The 14,185-nt window shown below is 38.4% G+C and overlaps 1 protein-coding gene across 3 annotated transcripts in view; it reads right to left on the bottom strand.

Annotated features, from left to right (window-relative positions):
- The window catches only part of phf2 (PHD finger protein 2), a 36,974-nt gene that overhangs the window by 14,690 nt on the left and 8,099 nt on the right, over nucleotides 1-14,185 (bottom strand). For all 3 annotated transcript variants that reach the window (XM_023424756.2, XM_023424757.2, XM_023424755.2), the window contains exons 2-11: nucleotides 8,662-8,747; nucleotides 8,413-8,527; nucleotides 7,853-8,013; nucleotides 5,454-5,595; nucleotides 5,148-5,334; nucleotides 4,774-4,936; nucleotides 3,910-3,997; nucleotides 3,492-3,598; nucleotides 713-804; nucleotides 504-593 (exon numbers count right to left, since the gene is read on the bottom strand). In XM_023424756.2, coding sequence (XP_023280524.1) covers nucleotides 504-593; nucleotides 713-804; nucleotides 3,492-3,598; nucleotides 3,910-3,997; nucleotides 4,774-4,936; nucleotides 5,148-5,334; nucleotides 5,454-5,595; nucleotides 7,853-8,013; nucleotides 8,413-8,527; nucleotides 8,662-8,747 — 1,231 coding nt within the window. The remainder of the gene's footprint in view (nucleotides 1-503; nucleotides 594-712; nucleotides 805-3,491; nucleotides 3,599-3,909; nucleotides 3,998-4,773; nucleotides 4,937-5,147; nucleotides 5,335-5,453; nucleotides 5,596-7,852; nucleotides 8,014-8,412; nucleotides 8,528-8,661; nucleotides 8,748-14,185) is intronic.

Genomic DNA, 14,185 nt, shown 5'->3' on the forward strand with positions numbered 1-14,185 from the left:
ATTTTTTATATTGTAAAATATATTGTACTTGTTTATTTGCGGTCTTTATATTTGTGAATGGGGGGGGGGGGGGTTGTATGTGTTTTTGTATACCCATCATTGCAAAATGCAATAAACAGAGATTCATTTATAAAAGACAGATGTTACATTTGCCCAGCAGCCTTTTCTGTGTGGCTTTCATTCGGAATGCTTTTTATTACTTATTGCATATTTTTACATGAAGTTAAGGTTCTGCTACTTTTTCACCTGAGCAAACCAGGTTAAAACACGGGACAGGAAACCTGTGAGCCTGAGATTAAAAAAAGGAAACGTTCGTCCTCTGAAAATGAACATGAACATGAACATCCCAATTCAGGGAAGATCAACCCATCATTACGAATAATCCTGTGGATTAGGAATTTCATATCAGATTTCACACCACTGTGTGTAAAACTACCTGGTGGAACTTTCAGAGAGCGGATGATTGATCATATTATGTTTAAACTTAAATAAATTCAAAATACCTCTGACAGTCTGATCTCTTTGGCAAGATCTTTAATGAGCTGAGATGGTTTCATGTTCTCTGGAAGCTCATCTTCATGTTCCAGGAGGGCCTGTCAGGAGGAAAACAGATAACTGTCATCACTTTTATGACACTAGACAAGGACAACTGGCACTACTACTCCAACTGACATACAGTAGATACACACAGTAAATCCTCACACGTCCGTACCTGTTTTTTAGTCCATGCTCTGAAGGCTCCATTGATGATTTTGGCACCATGGATCAGATATGGAGCTGGTTGCTTATTTGCTTTATGTAAACCTACAGAAGAAGAAATGCAAATGTTATCATTAAATCAGCTGTGACCTTTAAACTGTGACAAGTCAAAAGCATTAACTTAAAAAAAAAGTGCACATGTCCAGTACAGCTGAGATTCGCAGGATGAAACTGCCATAGCTCTCGCCAACACAACAGATGAGCCGACACTTCTTCTTGTTACAGACACCCTGTGTAGTTATTGCACAGGACTCTGAAGGACTCTGTCAACAGTGTGACTGTGTGTTTAGACAAACTGTCCTGTTACCTAAATTTAAGAGAGCTGAGTCCCAAAACAGCCAAGTGACGAGGAACACATCGACATTATCCTGCTTCACTGTGCGCCCCTGGTCTGTCGCCTCCATGGCGATAAACAAAGAGCTCTACTAATGTCATATTGTCTACAGCTATGTTCTAACCTATAAAGACTCTATATCACAGCAAACTATTTTGCAAATGTGTTTTACTTCTTTTATTTTCCCATTGGTGTCAATTGTTTTTTTTTTTTTTTGTGGTCAAACTTACAATATCTTTATGAGGCAAACCAGTGCGGACATTTTAGATCTATATTCGACCTTACCACATGCTGATAATGTGGCACTGGTCATGCTCAGTGTGATGTATGGCTCCTGTCAACAGTCTACTGTAATATGTTTCTACTGTTGAAGAATGAAGGGCTGCCTGATCGCTCTCTGAGCTCATTTCACCTCAGTTTTTTGTGACATGTTGTATCTGTGGGGTTTCTGCAAAATGAACTGCATTTCCCATGAACACTTGCAGGGACACAGACTTGGTTTCAGACATCTTTTGAGATGCCTTTTAAAGAGATTAACAGTATATGAAAATATACTGCAGATTAAATACATTTTTACAGAAAAAAAAGACAAAGTTAGCACCAAATAAAATTCAGATGAGCATATTAACATTTTTATCATTTTATCAACATTATTTATTTGCCCTGATGAAAGTCTGTCTGTGCAGAGTCCTCCTTGCACCATAGTTGAAGTTTTTGGCCCTGTAGTATCTTCCTGTATATTTAACGTACATTTTTTACTTTATGGTTTGTCTGTATTTATTTGTGGCTTTGTTCCTGCTCGACGTCTGATTTGCAAACTTCTTTTATCTTAAGATACACCGAGTTTAGCTTGTCTTTTATATTTAGGGTATTTTGTGTATTTTACTATGTTCTTGTGTGAACAAATGTGTTCTTATTAGTCTATTGTGTTGAATGTTATTCAAGCTCATCAAGTAAAAATTCCTAATGACATTTGTTGTAATTGCAATAAAAGTAACCCAGTGTCAACTGCTGCACAGCACGCATGCAGCAAAGAATAATAGTAATAGAAAACAAATCAACAACAATAAAAACAAAATAAAAACATGTGCTTACAAAGCTTGAATACTATAACCTAGTGGTTCCTTTTTTTTTAAATTATTATTATTTTGGGAGGGGGGCAAAAATGTATTTTCACTATAATTCCACCCATATGTAAAAACAATGACAGACTGTATGACTATTTTGGTCATGGGTTTCAAACACTTTCACTGTAATTAAACATCTTAAAAGTAAACTCTTATCAAATGGGGGCCTGCGGTGTAATTAGTGCCAGCGTACGGGTCCTTGATGTGAAATAGTTTGAGAACCGTTGCTCTAACCTGAGGGATCCTGGATTTCTGAATCGGATATCAATATCTGACGGTTTAAAAAAACCTGATTACAACAACAATACGAGCCAGAATGAATTTCTATCTCACCATACTGTCAGTTCTCTGTTGGACGTTTAATGGCTGTCATCTTTCTGCACGGATCATTCTTATTTGGAAACCGACATGTTTGCAGATTCCTGATAAATCTACAACACACTAATATCGGCCACACACACAGATGCATTCTGGATATTACACCTCCACACTACATCTCTAGAAGACTGACTTTACTCAGCTATTAGTTGTAACTTTTGTCAGGTTGGACTCACCAGTCCAGATTGAACTGCTTCAACTACAGACTTGATTTATGTGAAATTATGCAAACTCAGTTTTAATGTGGATTTCCTCTTCAATTTGACTTTAATGGCGGAAAACAAATATATAAGTAGCCCTTTGAAATGAAGTGGATTTACAACCAAAACAGGAAATTATTAATAAGATCAAGACAAAATAGCAGCAGCAGTGAAGTGAGTCTCTTTCCTGACCTTGAAGTTAAAAAGAATAATGGTATATTAATGGGAAGACCTTGTGGGTTAGAAGTAGTGTGCAACAATAGCAACCTAGCTTTAACACACACACACACACACACACACACACACACACACACACACACACATTCATAGAAAATGGTGGAAACATAAACAATTGGCCCAAGCCAGCTGAGGGGAGTTTAAACACAGGCTTGTAATGGAGCAAATGATTCTAGCCGGGCCAAATCTTTTGAAGCTAATCATCTGTGAACTCAGCGATTTAATGACTGAAATAATATTAGAGCATCCAGCTCCTCATCTGTGCAGCAGACACGCAGCCGTACGCTGGTGCGGCTTGGAAAAAGACATTTCTGACAGTGTTTGTGTTTTCTCTGCTTTCATGCATTCTTCTGGAGAAATGGTGAGTTAAATGACGATGTAAGTTTACATTAAAATACCACATATTAAGAGCAAAAGTTTAATCTATAAATACATGAAACTAATTTAAGAGTTCACCTTTGAATCGCTCGAGGAGATGCCGTCCCACATACCAGCACGCCGTCTCGAAGTTGGGGAAGGGGGTGAGAGTTTTGACCTTGAGCCGCTTCTCGATTTCATACGCTCTGAGGAGAATAAACCAAGACCTCTCAGCTAAACATTGTCATGTATTACCAACAACTTTAACAAACTATGCAATTCATAAGGTATTTCCAAATGTGGAGAATTCATAAACAGATTGGTGGAATATGGAGCTAAAGACAAGTCCCAAATGTGAACCCAGTGGAAACTACTGAGTAAGATCAGCCAAGTCCTTTGAGTCGCACTAAATCCCTCCAAACCAGGACATGACAAAAACAGCCAATTACGACACACAGTGACAACGCAGCAGCAGCAGCAAGGATGAATGTGTGTGTAGTGAGATAGTTGTCCAAACCTCATCTGCATCTCCACACTCAGGTTGTGGACGAAGTGTCCAGAGAACGCCAGGCAGTCAACCGGAGTCAGTATTGCATTGATCCAACCTGAGGAGATATAACTACAGATTCATTCATTCATTCCAAATTTACAATGAAGGATAACAAGGAAAAATATATTATTACTTGCTGCAATTGTAGTTGCAATTATTTCATACTATTATTTTCCATTGATGTTTTTTTTTTAACATTTACAGATAACCATTATTTAAAATTATAATCTTTAAATCTCTGTGTGTATTAGGCCACGTGGGCATGAATGTAAATCAATGAGCAGCATATATTTATGGCAATCTACTATTTTTGTATGATTTTGCATCAATGTAATGAATTACTTCGATTTGAAAAACAGAGATTCCTGTTACTGGTTATTTTTTCCATGTCTCAGCTGATCTTTAGGAAAATATATTGTATGGGTTTTATCCATATCTCCCACCTCAGTTTCATTAATACAAATTCATTTACATTTTGTTAATTATCATTAGAAAAAAGAAAAATGCACAATCAAACCACAAAAATTAAAAGCTGATTTCTCTTGGTAGATTTAAAGTAAGAAAAATAAACTTTTTTTTCATCCATCAATAATTTGTTTAATTAATCCAGTCCATGGTGACACTTTCCAATTTATTATTTAGCAGAGAACCCAAAGATGTTTAATTCACGTTTAATATGAAAAACAGAGAAGAAGCAAATCTCTGAAACCAGGGAACGCTCAAGATTAATCACGTAACAAAATCTATATATCAGCTCACACACACACACACACACACACACACACAGACAGACAGAATCTGCTGTACTTATGACCTGACTGAGGTTCTGACCTGACGGGATGAACAGACTCTGGCCTTGCTTCAGAGTGCATTTGTAACACTTGTCCACTTGGTCAGCGAAGAACATCTCGCTGTGATTGGACGACGACCTCCAGCGCTCGTACAGAGACAGGTTGGCAGACGTGGGCTTGATGAGGAAGAAGATCTTCTCTCCCTGCAAAACACAAACGCAATCAGATTTTCTGGCATCATCATCATGGGAGAGATGTAATGTATTCCACATTTCCTCTTGAAGGCCTCCTACAAGAAAATCAGTGCAGTATAAACAGTTTTCTCATCATATTAGAGGCAGATGACACTGACAGTCTGATACATATTTTTAACACAAGGCCCAACACACTGGTCTAACCAGAAGCGTGACATACCTTTAGGATGTGGTACCAGACGGAGGCACCACCGCATTCGATGTGGAAGTCTGTGTAGCTGTCTTTCACACAGATGAGACAGTATTTGGTGACTTTTGGCTTCCCGAGCAGAGCATCATCAGGCCAGTAGTTTTCTACCCAAGACAACCGCCGCACAATCTGTGGGCTCTCCACTATACTGTTCATCCTGTCCCAGACAAACAGACAGAGAAATCAGTGCCCTGAGTTTTCCAGACTGCCATCTTTATAAAGCAAATGTCATTTTAGAAACTTCTCTTCAGACAGAGATATATACACAGTGTGCACCTTGTGTCGGAGAACTCCAGGTTGATGACGTTTAACACTTTCTTTCTGTTTGTGCTGTAGTAATAATCGACAAACTCTTTGAGCTTCATCTTGCTGTCGGTCTGTTTGGTGACGTCGACGACATCCACACCAACATCAGGACCTGAGCCGATCACAGAGGTCACAGAGGACATGATATAAAAACAAGCCGGAGAAAAAACGAACCGCCTACAGGAGAAACATTTTCTTTAGACAGGACAATGTTTAACGAAATATGTGTGTTGCAGTGCACTGTTGATATCTAACAAGTGATCCCATATCTGAGCACCAGACAACCGGGGGGAGCAAAGAACAGAAGCGCCCCCTATTGAAGAGGAAGTAGTACATTTATCTTGTGATTCTTGTGAGGGTGGAAATGTAAAGCACAAATACAGTGTTATGTAATTTGATAGTCCTTGCTTTTAATAAAGACACAAGGATGTGCAAACAAAGTCCACAGTTACGGAATTATTTGGATCTTTATTTATTGATCCCTCTTGTGTTGCTCAAGCTCTTATTTTGAAAGCACTGTCTAATTTAGCTTTGATCTACGCTGTAATATTCATACTATTATTGATTGTAGTGATAGCATAGCAGCAGTAGTTGTGTATGTATAGACATGACATGCTTTGGTACCTATTCACTTTACAAAGCCCTTATTGGGAAATTACCATCTTACATTACGTCTCTCTTGGTCAGAGCAGTTGGTAGTTTACAAGTTTTATAAGTCATCCACGTTTTAGAAACAAGATTTTAAACCTTCCCAAAACAGAATGCAATTGTTTGAACTGATGTTTTATAATCTTATATCTTTTAAATTTGCCTTGTGGCATTTTTAATTACAATTCTGTAATTTTGTTATTTAAATTGTATTGTAAATTCTGTTCATGGATTGTTTTTATTATGTTTTTTATGTTCATTCGGGTCTCTCTTCAAAATGAGATTTCTATCTCAAAGGGATTCACCTGAATAATTAAAGATTAACAATAATAGCAGCAATAGTTGCACTGTAAAAATATGACGATAAAACTCCTGCAGTGAAAATGTTACTTGTGTTATTAGTAAAAGTAATTAAAGTATTAGTACTAGTATTAGATGCAAAAAAAAATGGCCTTTGTGTTATACAAGTGTATACGCAAAATAAATTGTAAGAATATATATTATTATATTATTATTGCTGATGAATTTATTTGTAATTAGCATTTTTTTTTTACTGTTGTGGCTGGTATACTTTGTATACTGTTAAGTAGTTTAGTATCTGTAAGAGTGTATCATATGTTTTGTATATGTTAAATAAATGTGTGGCTAAAAAAAAATACAATATGAGGTGAAGTTTAAAGTGGCACTAAATGGAAATACTCAAAAAGTACCTGAAATTTGTACTGAACAGAACTTAAAATGTACTTGGTTATAGTAGTAAAGGTAGTACACCTTATTTTAGTACTGTAATGCACAGGTACTATTGTTAATGTACCTAATACTTAGTTATAGTTATGGAAACAATAATAATAATATTGTTATCAGTGGTAACTACGGAAGCTGAGAAAGGCCACACTATTTTTAATCTCGTTATCTCAAGATAATAAAGATCATTATATCGAGATAAAACTTTAATGAATAGATAAAATATCGTTAATCTCTGATTTACAAAGTAATTATAATGAGAAAACAAGCTTTTTTATCTTGAGATAATGGGATAAAAAACAATTTGCGAGTATGGCCTTTCTCAGCTTCTCTCAGCAGTGGTTACTAGTAGCAACAATGACTTTTATAATAGTAATAGTAACAGCAATAGTAGCGCTGACAGTTGTAGCTATAGGGATCGTTGCCACAGTAGCAGCAGTGGTACTAGTTATACTAGTAAAACTAGTAGTGATTGTTATAGAGGTAGCAGTTGGGCGGCTGTGGCTCAGTAGAGCAGGTCATCCACTAATCGGCCGGTTTGATCCTCGGCTCCTCCGGTTCACGTATCCAAGTGTCTTTTGGCAACAACCTGAACCCCAGACTGCTCCTGATGGCTGCGCCTTAAGTGTATGTGTGTGTGTGTGTGTGGGTGGGATGAATGAATGTGTGTGTGCATGGGTGAGTGTGGCATGTATTGTTAAGCGCTCTGAGTGGTCGACAAGACTACAGGTGCCGCACATTTTAGTTGCAGTAGTATTAGTGGTAGTAGAAACAGTAGTAGTAGTAAAACACAAGTGTTAGCATCACTACTGATGTCACAGCCTTATAATGAAGCAGCACTGGCTGCAACAGTAGCACTAGTAGTTGCACAAGTAACAGGTGCAGTAGTGCAGAAGCTGTAGCAGGAGCTGCTGTAGCAGTAGTAGTAAGAGCAGTGGTAGTAACAGTATGTGTTGTCAGCAGTACTACGTCCTCACCGACGTAGTTCTCCACATCACTGATGTAGAAGGTGGGAGCAGGCATGGACACGCCCAGACCGTCTTTCTTCTGAACAAGGATCGGTTCATTGAAGCCGTTCTCCTCCAGGTAATCCATGGTCAGCTGACTGCCGCCCAGCTTCACCACCACATCATCAGCACTGTGAAGCCACACACAACCAGAGCGACACCACAGCAACGTGAGGAATGAAGGATTAAACTAGCTCTTCCTGAAATGAAGTAAAATCAAATGAGATCTAATCCCTCTGCCAACAACATGTGAAACGATCTGAGAGCAGATCTTGAAAAGTTATGAGACAGTGCCCCCTATTGGGATTATTCACAAAGTGACAGGAGAATATTTAAACTAATGAAATTTCAAGAGGCCTAATCAATATCACAATCTTCATCATAATTGAATTTATTAAATGTGCTCCTAATTATAGAGGGTTAAGTCTGACTTGTCACCACATCATCTCACATTATTAGCCAGATTGTGATGCTGACAGTTGTACAGTTTGATAATGAGTTGTGTGTCTATGTCTCTAAACTGTCTTTACCTTGGAAATGTCCTACTGCGAAGCTCCTTTATGAAAACCTGACTGCCGTTCTGAACAGCTTTGATATCTGTGCTTTGTCCCGTGTCATGTTTGCTCCAGTTCTTTTTCTTTTTCACTGAAGCAGAAAAAAAAAATACAAAAATCAACATTTTGGATCACAGTACCACAATGCGAGAAATTACTTGTGCAAATAACTGAATATAAAGCTGAAAAGCTCATTCATCAACAGTCACTGCAGCTGCTACTTACATGTGGACTTGCCATGAGTCTTTTCGCAGTTCGGACAGTGATATATGTCAATGTCTGGAGCGTCATCTTCATCCACCCCAACACAGCTGAAACGAGAAAAACACTTTTTAATGTCTAGGTAAAGTGACATTAAGGGACCCATTGTCCAAAGCATGTAGTAGTTTTAGGTTTTAATGTGTGTTTTTCCCCCTCACTACAGTATAACAGGTACGGTGACATCATGTCTGCTTACATTGTTTATTTCCTTTGACAACAGTGCTGCAACTAATGATTATTTTAACCATCCATTAATGTGACAATTATTTTCTTGATTAATCAAGTAATTGTTTGGTCAATGAAATGTCAGGAAAATGCCTGATCCAATTTCTCAAGGCCCGAAGAGAAACAGCTGATGCTCATATATGAGAAATTGGAACAAGAGACTATTGAGAATTTTTGCTTTAAAAAAAACTTCAACAATTAATTTATTATCAGAAATAAATTTTCTGTAAATCCACAAATTGATTAATTGATTAATTGCTTCAGCTGTAATTGAAAGTGATGATATATAAAAAAGTAGCCCAAAATATTATTTTAGCTCCCTTGAAATCCCTTGATTTCTGTTCATGTAGCAACATGAACAGAAATGTCAGTGTGAAAGGACAAACGCATTTAAAAAGTAAAATACAAAATTGCCTTTAGAAGGTGTTTAGAATGTGTATTAGAACATGAACCATGAAAAAACACTGGAATAGTCCTTTACAGTGACTCCTGGTCCATAGTGACGGACAGCAGCATATTCAGTCCAGTACAGCGCGGGACAAAGAGGAAGGACAATGGAGGACAACACAATACATACATCAGATAGCAGACTATGAATATCCATCACACACGACGTATGAATAAGCATCTATATATTCTACATCTATATAGCGCTGTGGTTTACAGCACGGCTGCTGTGAAAAAGGAAGTGATGGTTGAATTAGCATGAGCCACCAGTTTGCCTCAGTTTGATGCAATTATCACTTGTGAGATGTGAAATGAGAAACGTTTTACTAATGTTTATGTCTCTTGAAGCGTGTTGAAGTGTTCGTATATAAATATTATATAATTAATTATAAGTACGTATATAAGTATTACTACTGTAGTATTATGTAATTGGATAGTCTTTACTTTTAATAAAGACACAAGGCCTTGCACATCCACAAAGCATACTAGAGACTAGACTAGAGACATTTTTGCATCATCCATAGTTACTGAATTATTTGCATCTTTATTTATTGTTCCCTCTTGTATTGCTCAAGCCCTTATTTTGAAAGCATTGTCTAATTTAGCTTTGATCTGCTCAGTAATTTTCATAGTTATTGATTTTAGTGGTAGTATAGTAGCAGCATTAGAATTAGTCGTTGTGTATTTATAGCAGCAATAGTTTGATTACTACAGTGGTGGAGGAAGAACTCAAGTGTTTCACTTAAGTGAAAGCAGCAATAATACACTGTAAAAATATGACAATAAACTCCTGCAGTGGAAAGCTTATTTCAGAAAAAGTCTAAGTGTTATCAGTAATGAAAGTAAAAGTACTCAATGCAAAAAATGGCCTTTGTAAGTGTTACACACTGACAATTGCATGGGAGACATAAACTAAGACTAGAGGCTTTAGAGTGAAGAGAAGGTGTTTATGACTAATGTAGTTATCTGGGTAAAGTTGTAATAAGATACAAAGGTTCCAGTGATGCAGAAATAAAACCAACATTATAGACAAGCGGTAAGAGCATGACAAAGGTCCATTGGCTGATTTGAAAACAATGCGTTTGTCCCGTTTGACATGATGACAGTAAACACCCATGTCTTCCCACTGTTTCCAGCCGCAGCTGTCATGCTCTCTTGCACGAGCAAATTCCTCCCATTTGGAGCCGCTGCTCCCAAACTCAATGAACTGGGAGTTTCCCAGAATGTCTTCTTTTTCTTTTTTTTCCCCTGGGAACTCCACGGCTTTACTACACAGTGTACTCGCTTTCACTGGAGGAAAATACAGGAGTAGGTGGGTGTGTGGACATAGTAGAAATTCCTGTTCATGACGTCCTTAACTAACTTGGTAAGAATTCAGTCAGCAGAGCAGTGTGGTCACTTCAGTTTGAGAATTACTTAAATGTGTCACCATGACAACAGTGAAGCTGTGACAGAGCTCCAGACTAATTCAGCTGACAAGTTTCTGTCTAAGACTAAACACACATCATGGGATCAGGGGCCGGTTTCACAAAGATATCTCACACTGGTGTGTAGTGCTGCTCCAGTCTTCATTCTGCTCATAGATTAGTCTGATGTAGGAGATTAGTCTAAGACCGTTGCACAAAAATAAAGACTTTAAGCCAAAAACATTAGACACCTTACCCTCAGACTAATTCAGGCCTAAAACCAATGTTACCATGGTAACAATCAATGACACCTGTGCTGACCAGTAGCCCCCAACAACAAGAAACAGGGAAACATGGCTCACAATTTGTGGTTTGCTAATATTGTTATGAAGAGAGCAAAGAGAAGAATCAGATTTTTCTTTTTATTGCTTCATTCCTCATTCGCTCTCGTAACTGTTGAATTCTTCCAAAAGACAAACATTTCCTGCTGGGGTAAATGGAGCTGAGCGGTTGAATACAATTCCTGGTCTGCCATTTTTTTTTATATTGAAAAAAGTCTTGATTTACCCAGAATTCATTGTACCACAGTCCAGTCTAAGATAGCCAAGAACTAAATTGATTTGTGCATCAGACGAATCTAGACGTCTGTCTGAAGTCTGACTGTTCTATCTTTGTGAAAGCAGCCCATGATTAACTGATCTACATTATGGCCATGTTGGTTTCAGAGCTGATTTTGAGAGTACAGGACGTATTTTTAAACCTGGGCTAGATCTAAACCACATCTGAGTTCTTTCATCACTTTATGAACTGCAGTGCAGCGGTGTCCTTGAACAGCTCTGACACTGACTTCAACCTTTTACCTTCCTGTGGGAGGTGCAAGAGAAATGACTGCTCCTCTGCAAAGACTGACAAAATATCAAATGACATGTCCATCACTGCTTATGTCACTTCTGTTTTCGAAGAGCTGCTTTTCAAGGGTTTGTCCTGCAGTTCACTGTGGGGCTGTCATGCGCCCATGTCACCTGTGTGTTCTAAACTATGTTCTGCTTGTTCATGGGGCCTCCACTGTCTCACTTTAGGGATCAATCTAATGAAGGCAGTTTGAAGCCAGTGACCTGTACTCCAATCTACACTGTCGAAAACCAAATTCCTCCCTCAGGTTACTTCTGAAATGATTTCTTGTCATTGTTGTCTATTCAACACAACTGTTTGCTTTTCTCTAGTTTTCTCATTTTTGTTTTTAGTGAAAAGCAAAAACAAGAGTGGGTTGGATAGACAGAGCATTTTAAGGATGCCCCTCACTTGGAGTATGAGTCAGGGCCTGTTCAATACAATGAAAATGGAAAAATCGAATATCATTTTTTTTTAGGTTCAATCTAATTTCCTTGATAATCCTTGTTCAATGCTATGGCAGTGGGTGTTACACAGTGTGGTGCATCTGGCATCATTTAAACTAAGACAGTTATAGCAGGAATGCTCCAAATCTCATAGAAAGCAACAATCACCTCCTCGTGGTCGTCTGCCTCCGCCACTCAGATGAGTTTCAGATTACATCCCTGTTTATCCAGAGTCATAAAATATGAACCATTTGCCACACAGTTCGTCCTTGAGTCCAAGTGAACGTTTGTGCCAAATTTGAAGGGATTCCCTTGAGGAGTTCTTGAGATATGGATTTTTTTAAACGCAGGAAAACCTGCCAAAAAAAGGCAACTGACTCTTTTTATGCTGTCAGATGAGTTGCCTTTCTGTTTGAGAGGACACACACAACTGCAGGGAGCAATGTCATCACATGCAGTTACAGAGCACACACACACACACACACACACACACACACACATGCAGATACAGGAGAAAGGTAAAGTTGTGGCTAAAGTGTGTAGCTGTGGGGTTTCTGGTTTGACAGCAGCGTGCTCTGCAGGCGGCAGGTCTGTTTACAGTGTCTGTGGTATGCAAGCTCCACAGCACACAAAAAATTGTTGGGTTCACCCGGTTGTCTAGTTTAGATTACTGCCGGTCGAACCCGGAGCCAATAAATACCTGCCATGACTGCAGAGTCATTAGATCCGGCAGTGAACGCAGATTCTTCTCTTTTACATTGCAGAGAAATGCCTGATATTAGTTTGTCTTTTTTGACAAGTGTAAAAGCAGCTATAGTAAATATCGCGATGACAGCAGTTTGTTCATGTGTGAGCGAATAAATAAAGTTGTACATCAAGTCAAATTTATGTCATTTGTTAGTATTTACAGCTTTTATTGTGAAAATCTCATGCCACATGAGCTAGCCTAAGTATGCTAGTGGCTTGCCTACCATTACTAATGACTAGCACAGTCAGTTAAGTATCCTTTGGGCTACTGAGCTACGAATGTGGGACACCAGGCTCTTTGAATGAATAGTGCTGCTTGGAGAGTGGGTCGCTCATCTTGGAGAGTGATAATGAATAGATACTGCCTGTCGGCCTGTCATTTACTAAATAAGTTGCCAGCCTTGACATAGATAGAGGCTCTTCGATTAACAATAGTCTGGATTTTGGCACTTTACTTGAGCTTGACTATAAGTCACACATCTCTGCTTTTGCTGCTGTGATTTTGAGCATTTAAAAAGATCTGTTCCTCACAATTCCTATAGATGTGCAATAATAAATTACTAACGCAGCCCTATAACAGCAGATATGATCAGGTATATATAGCTATCTGTCTTCTTTTCAGACACTTTCATTTGCTAGTGAACACTTAGTGAGATAAAAGCTAGCAAAGCAGCTTTTGGTCAACATGGTGCTGCTTTTGTGGTTATGTAATGGCATAAGGTAATACCATCACCGACTTTTAGTGTCACTATATAAAACCTGCAACTTCTTAACATTACAGGGTAGCAACACGCCACACATGGTGAAAACCCTGTAAACTCCCGGTAGCTGGAACCCATTTTATTTTGAAGAATCCAGATTTAAACTCCAGATTATAAGCAAGTGTTGGAATTTCTGGGCTGATTAGCAGAACTCCTGAACTAAAATATATGTAAAGTCAAAATAAATAATAAAAACTAAAGTAATGACAAGTATTCACTGTGCTTCCCTCATTAACTTAATAGTATCGGGGTGAAAAGGTCCTACTATGGTGATACTATGAGACCTTCTCTTTCTCTGCCCACTCCATCATTGCTGCTTCTCTTCTATATCAACTGTTCAATTAACCGAAGATGCCAAATCCAGGTCAGTGTGACCTCACACAACACTTTTTAGCCATAACTCAAGACTTCATATAACTGCAAGGCAGTAATTCTAGTCTTTTATTGCTACTTGTGAACTGAACCCACTCCCCACAGTTAGCCGCGCTAGCTCGGCCTCCACTGTCGGTCACATCTCTCATCCAGTGCCCTTTTGGAGGTTGACTGCTAGTGTTAGCTAACTGTG

Source organism: Seriola lalandi, unplaced genomic scaffold (genome assembly GCF_002814215.2).
Source record: "Seriola lalandi dorsalis isolate HSWRI2012SDOR001 ecotype SW California unplaced genomic scaffold, Sedor1 jcf7180002054748, whole genome shotgun sequence".
Lineage (NCBI taxonomy): Eukaryota > Metazoa > Chordata > Actinopteri > Carangiformes > Carangidae > Seriola > Seriola lalandi.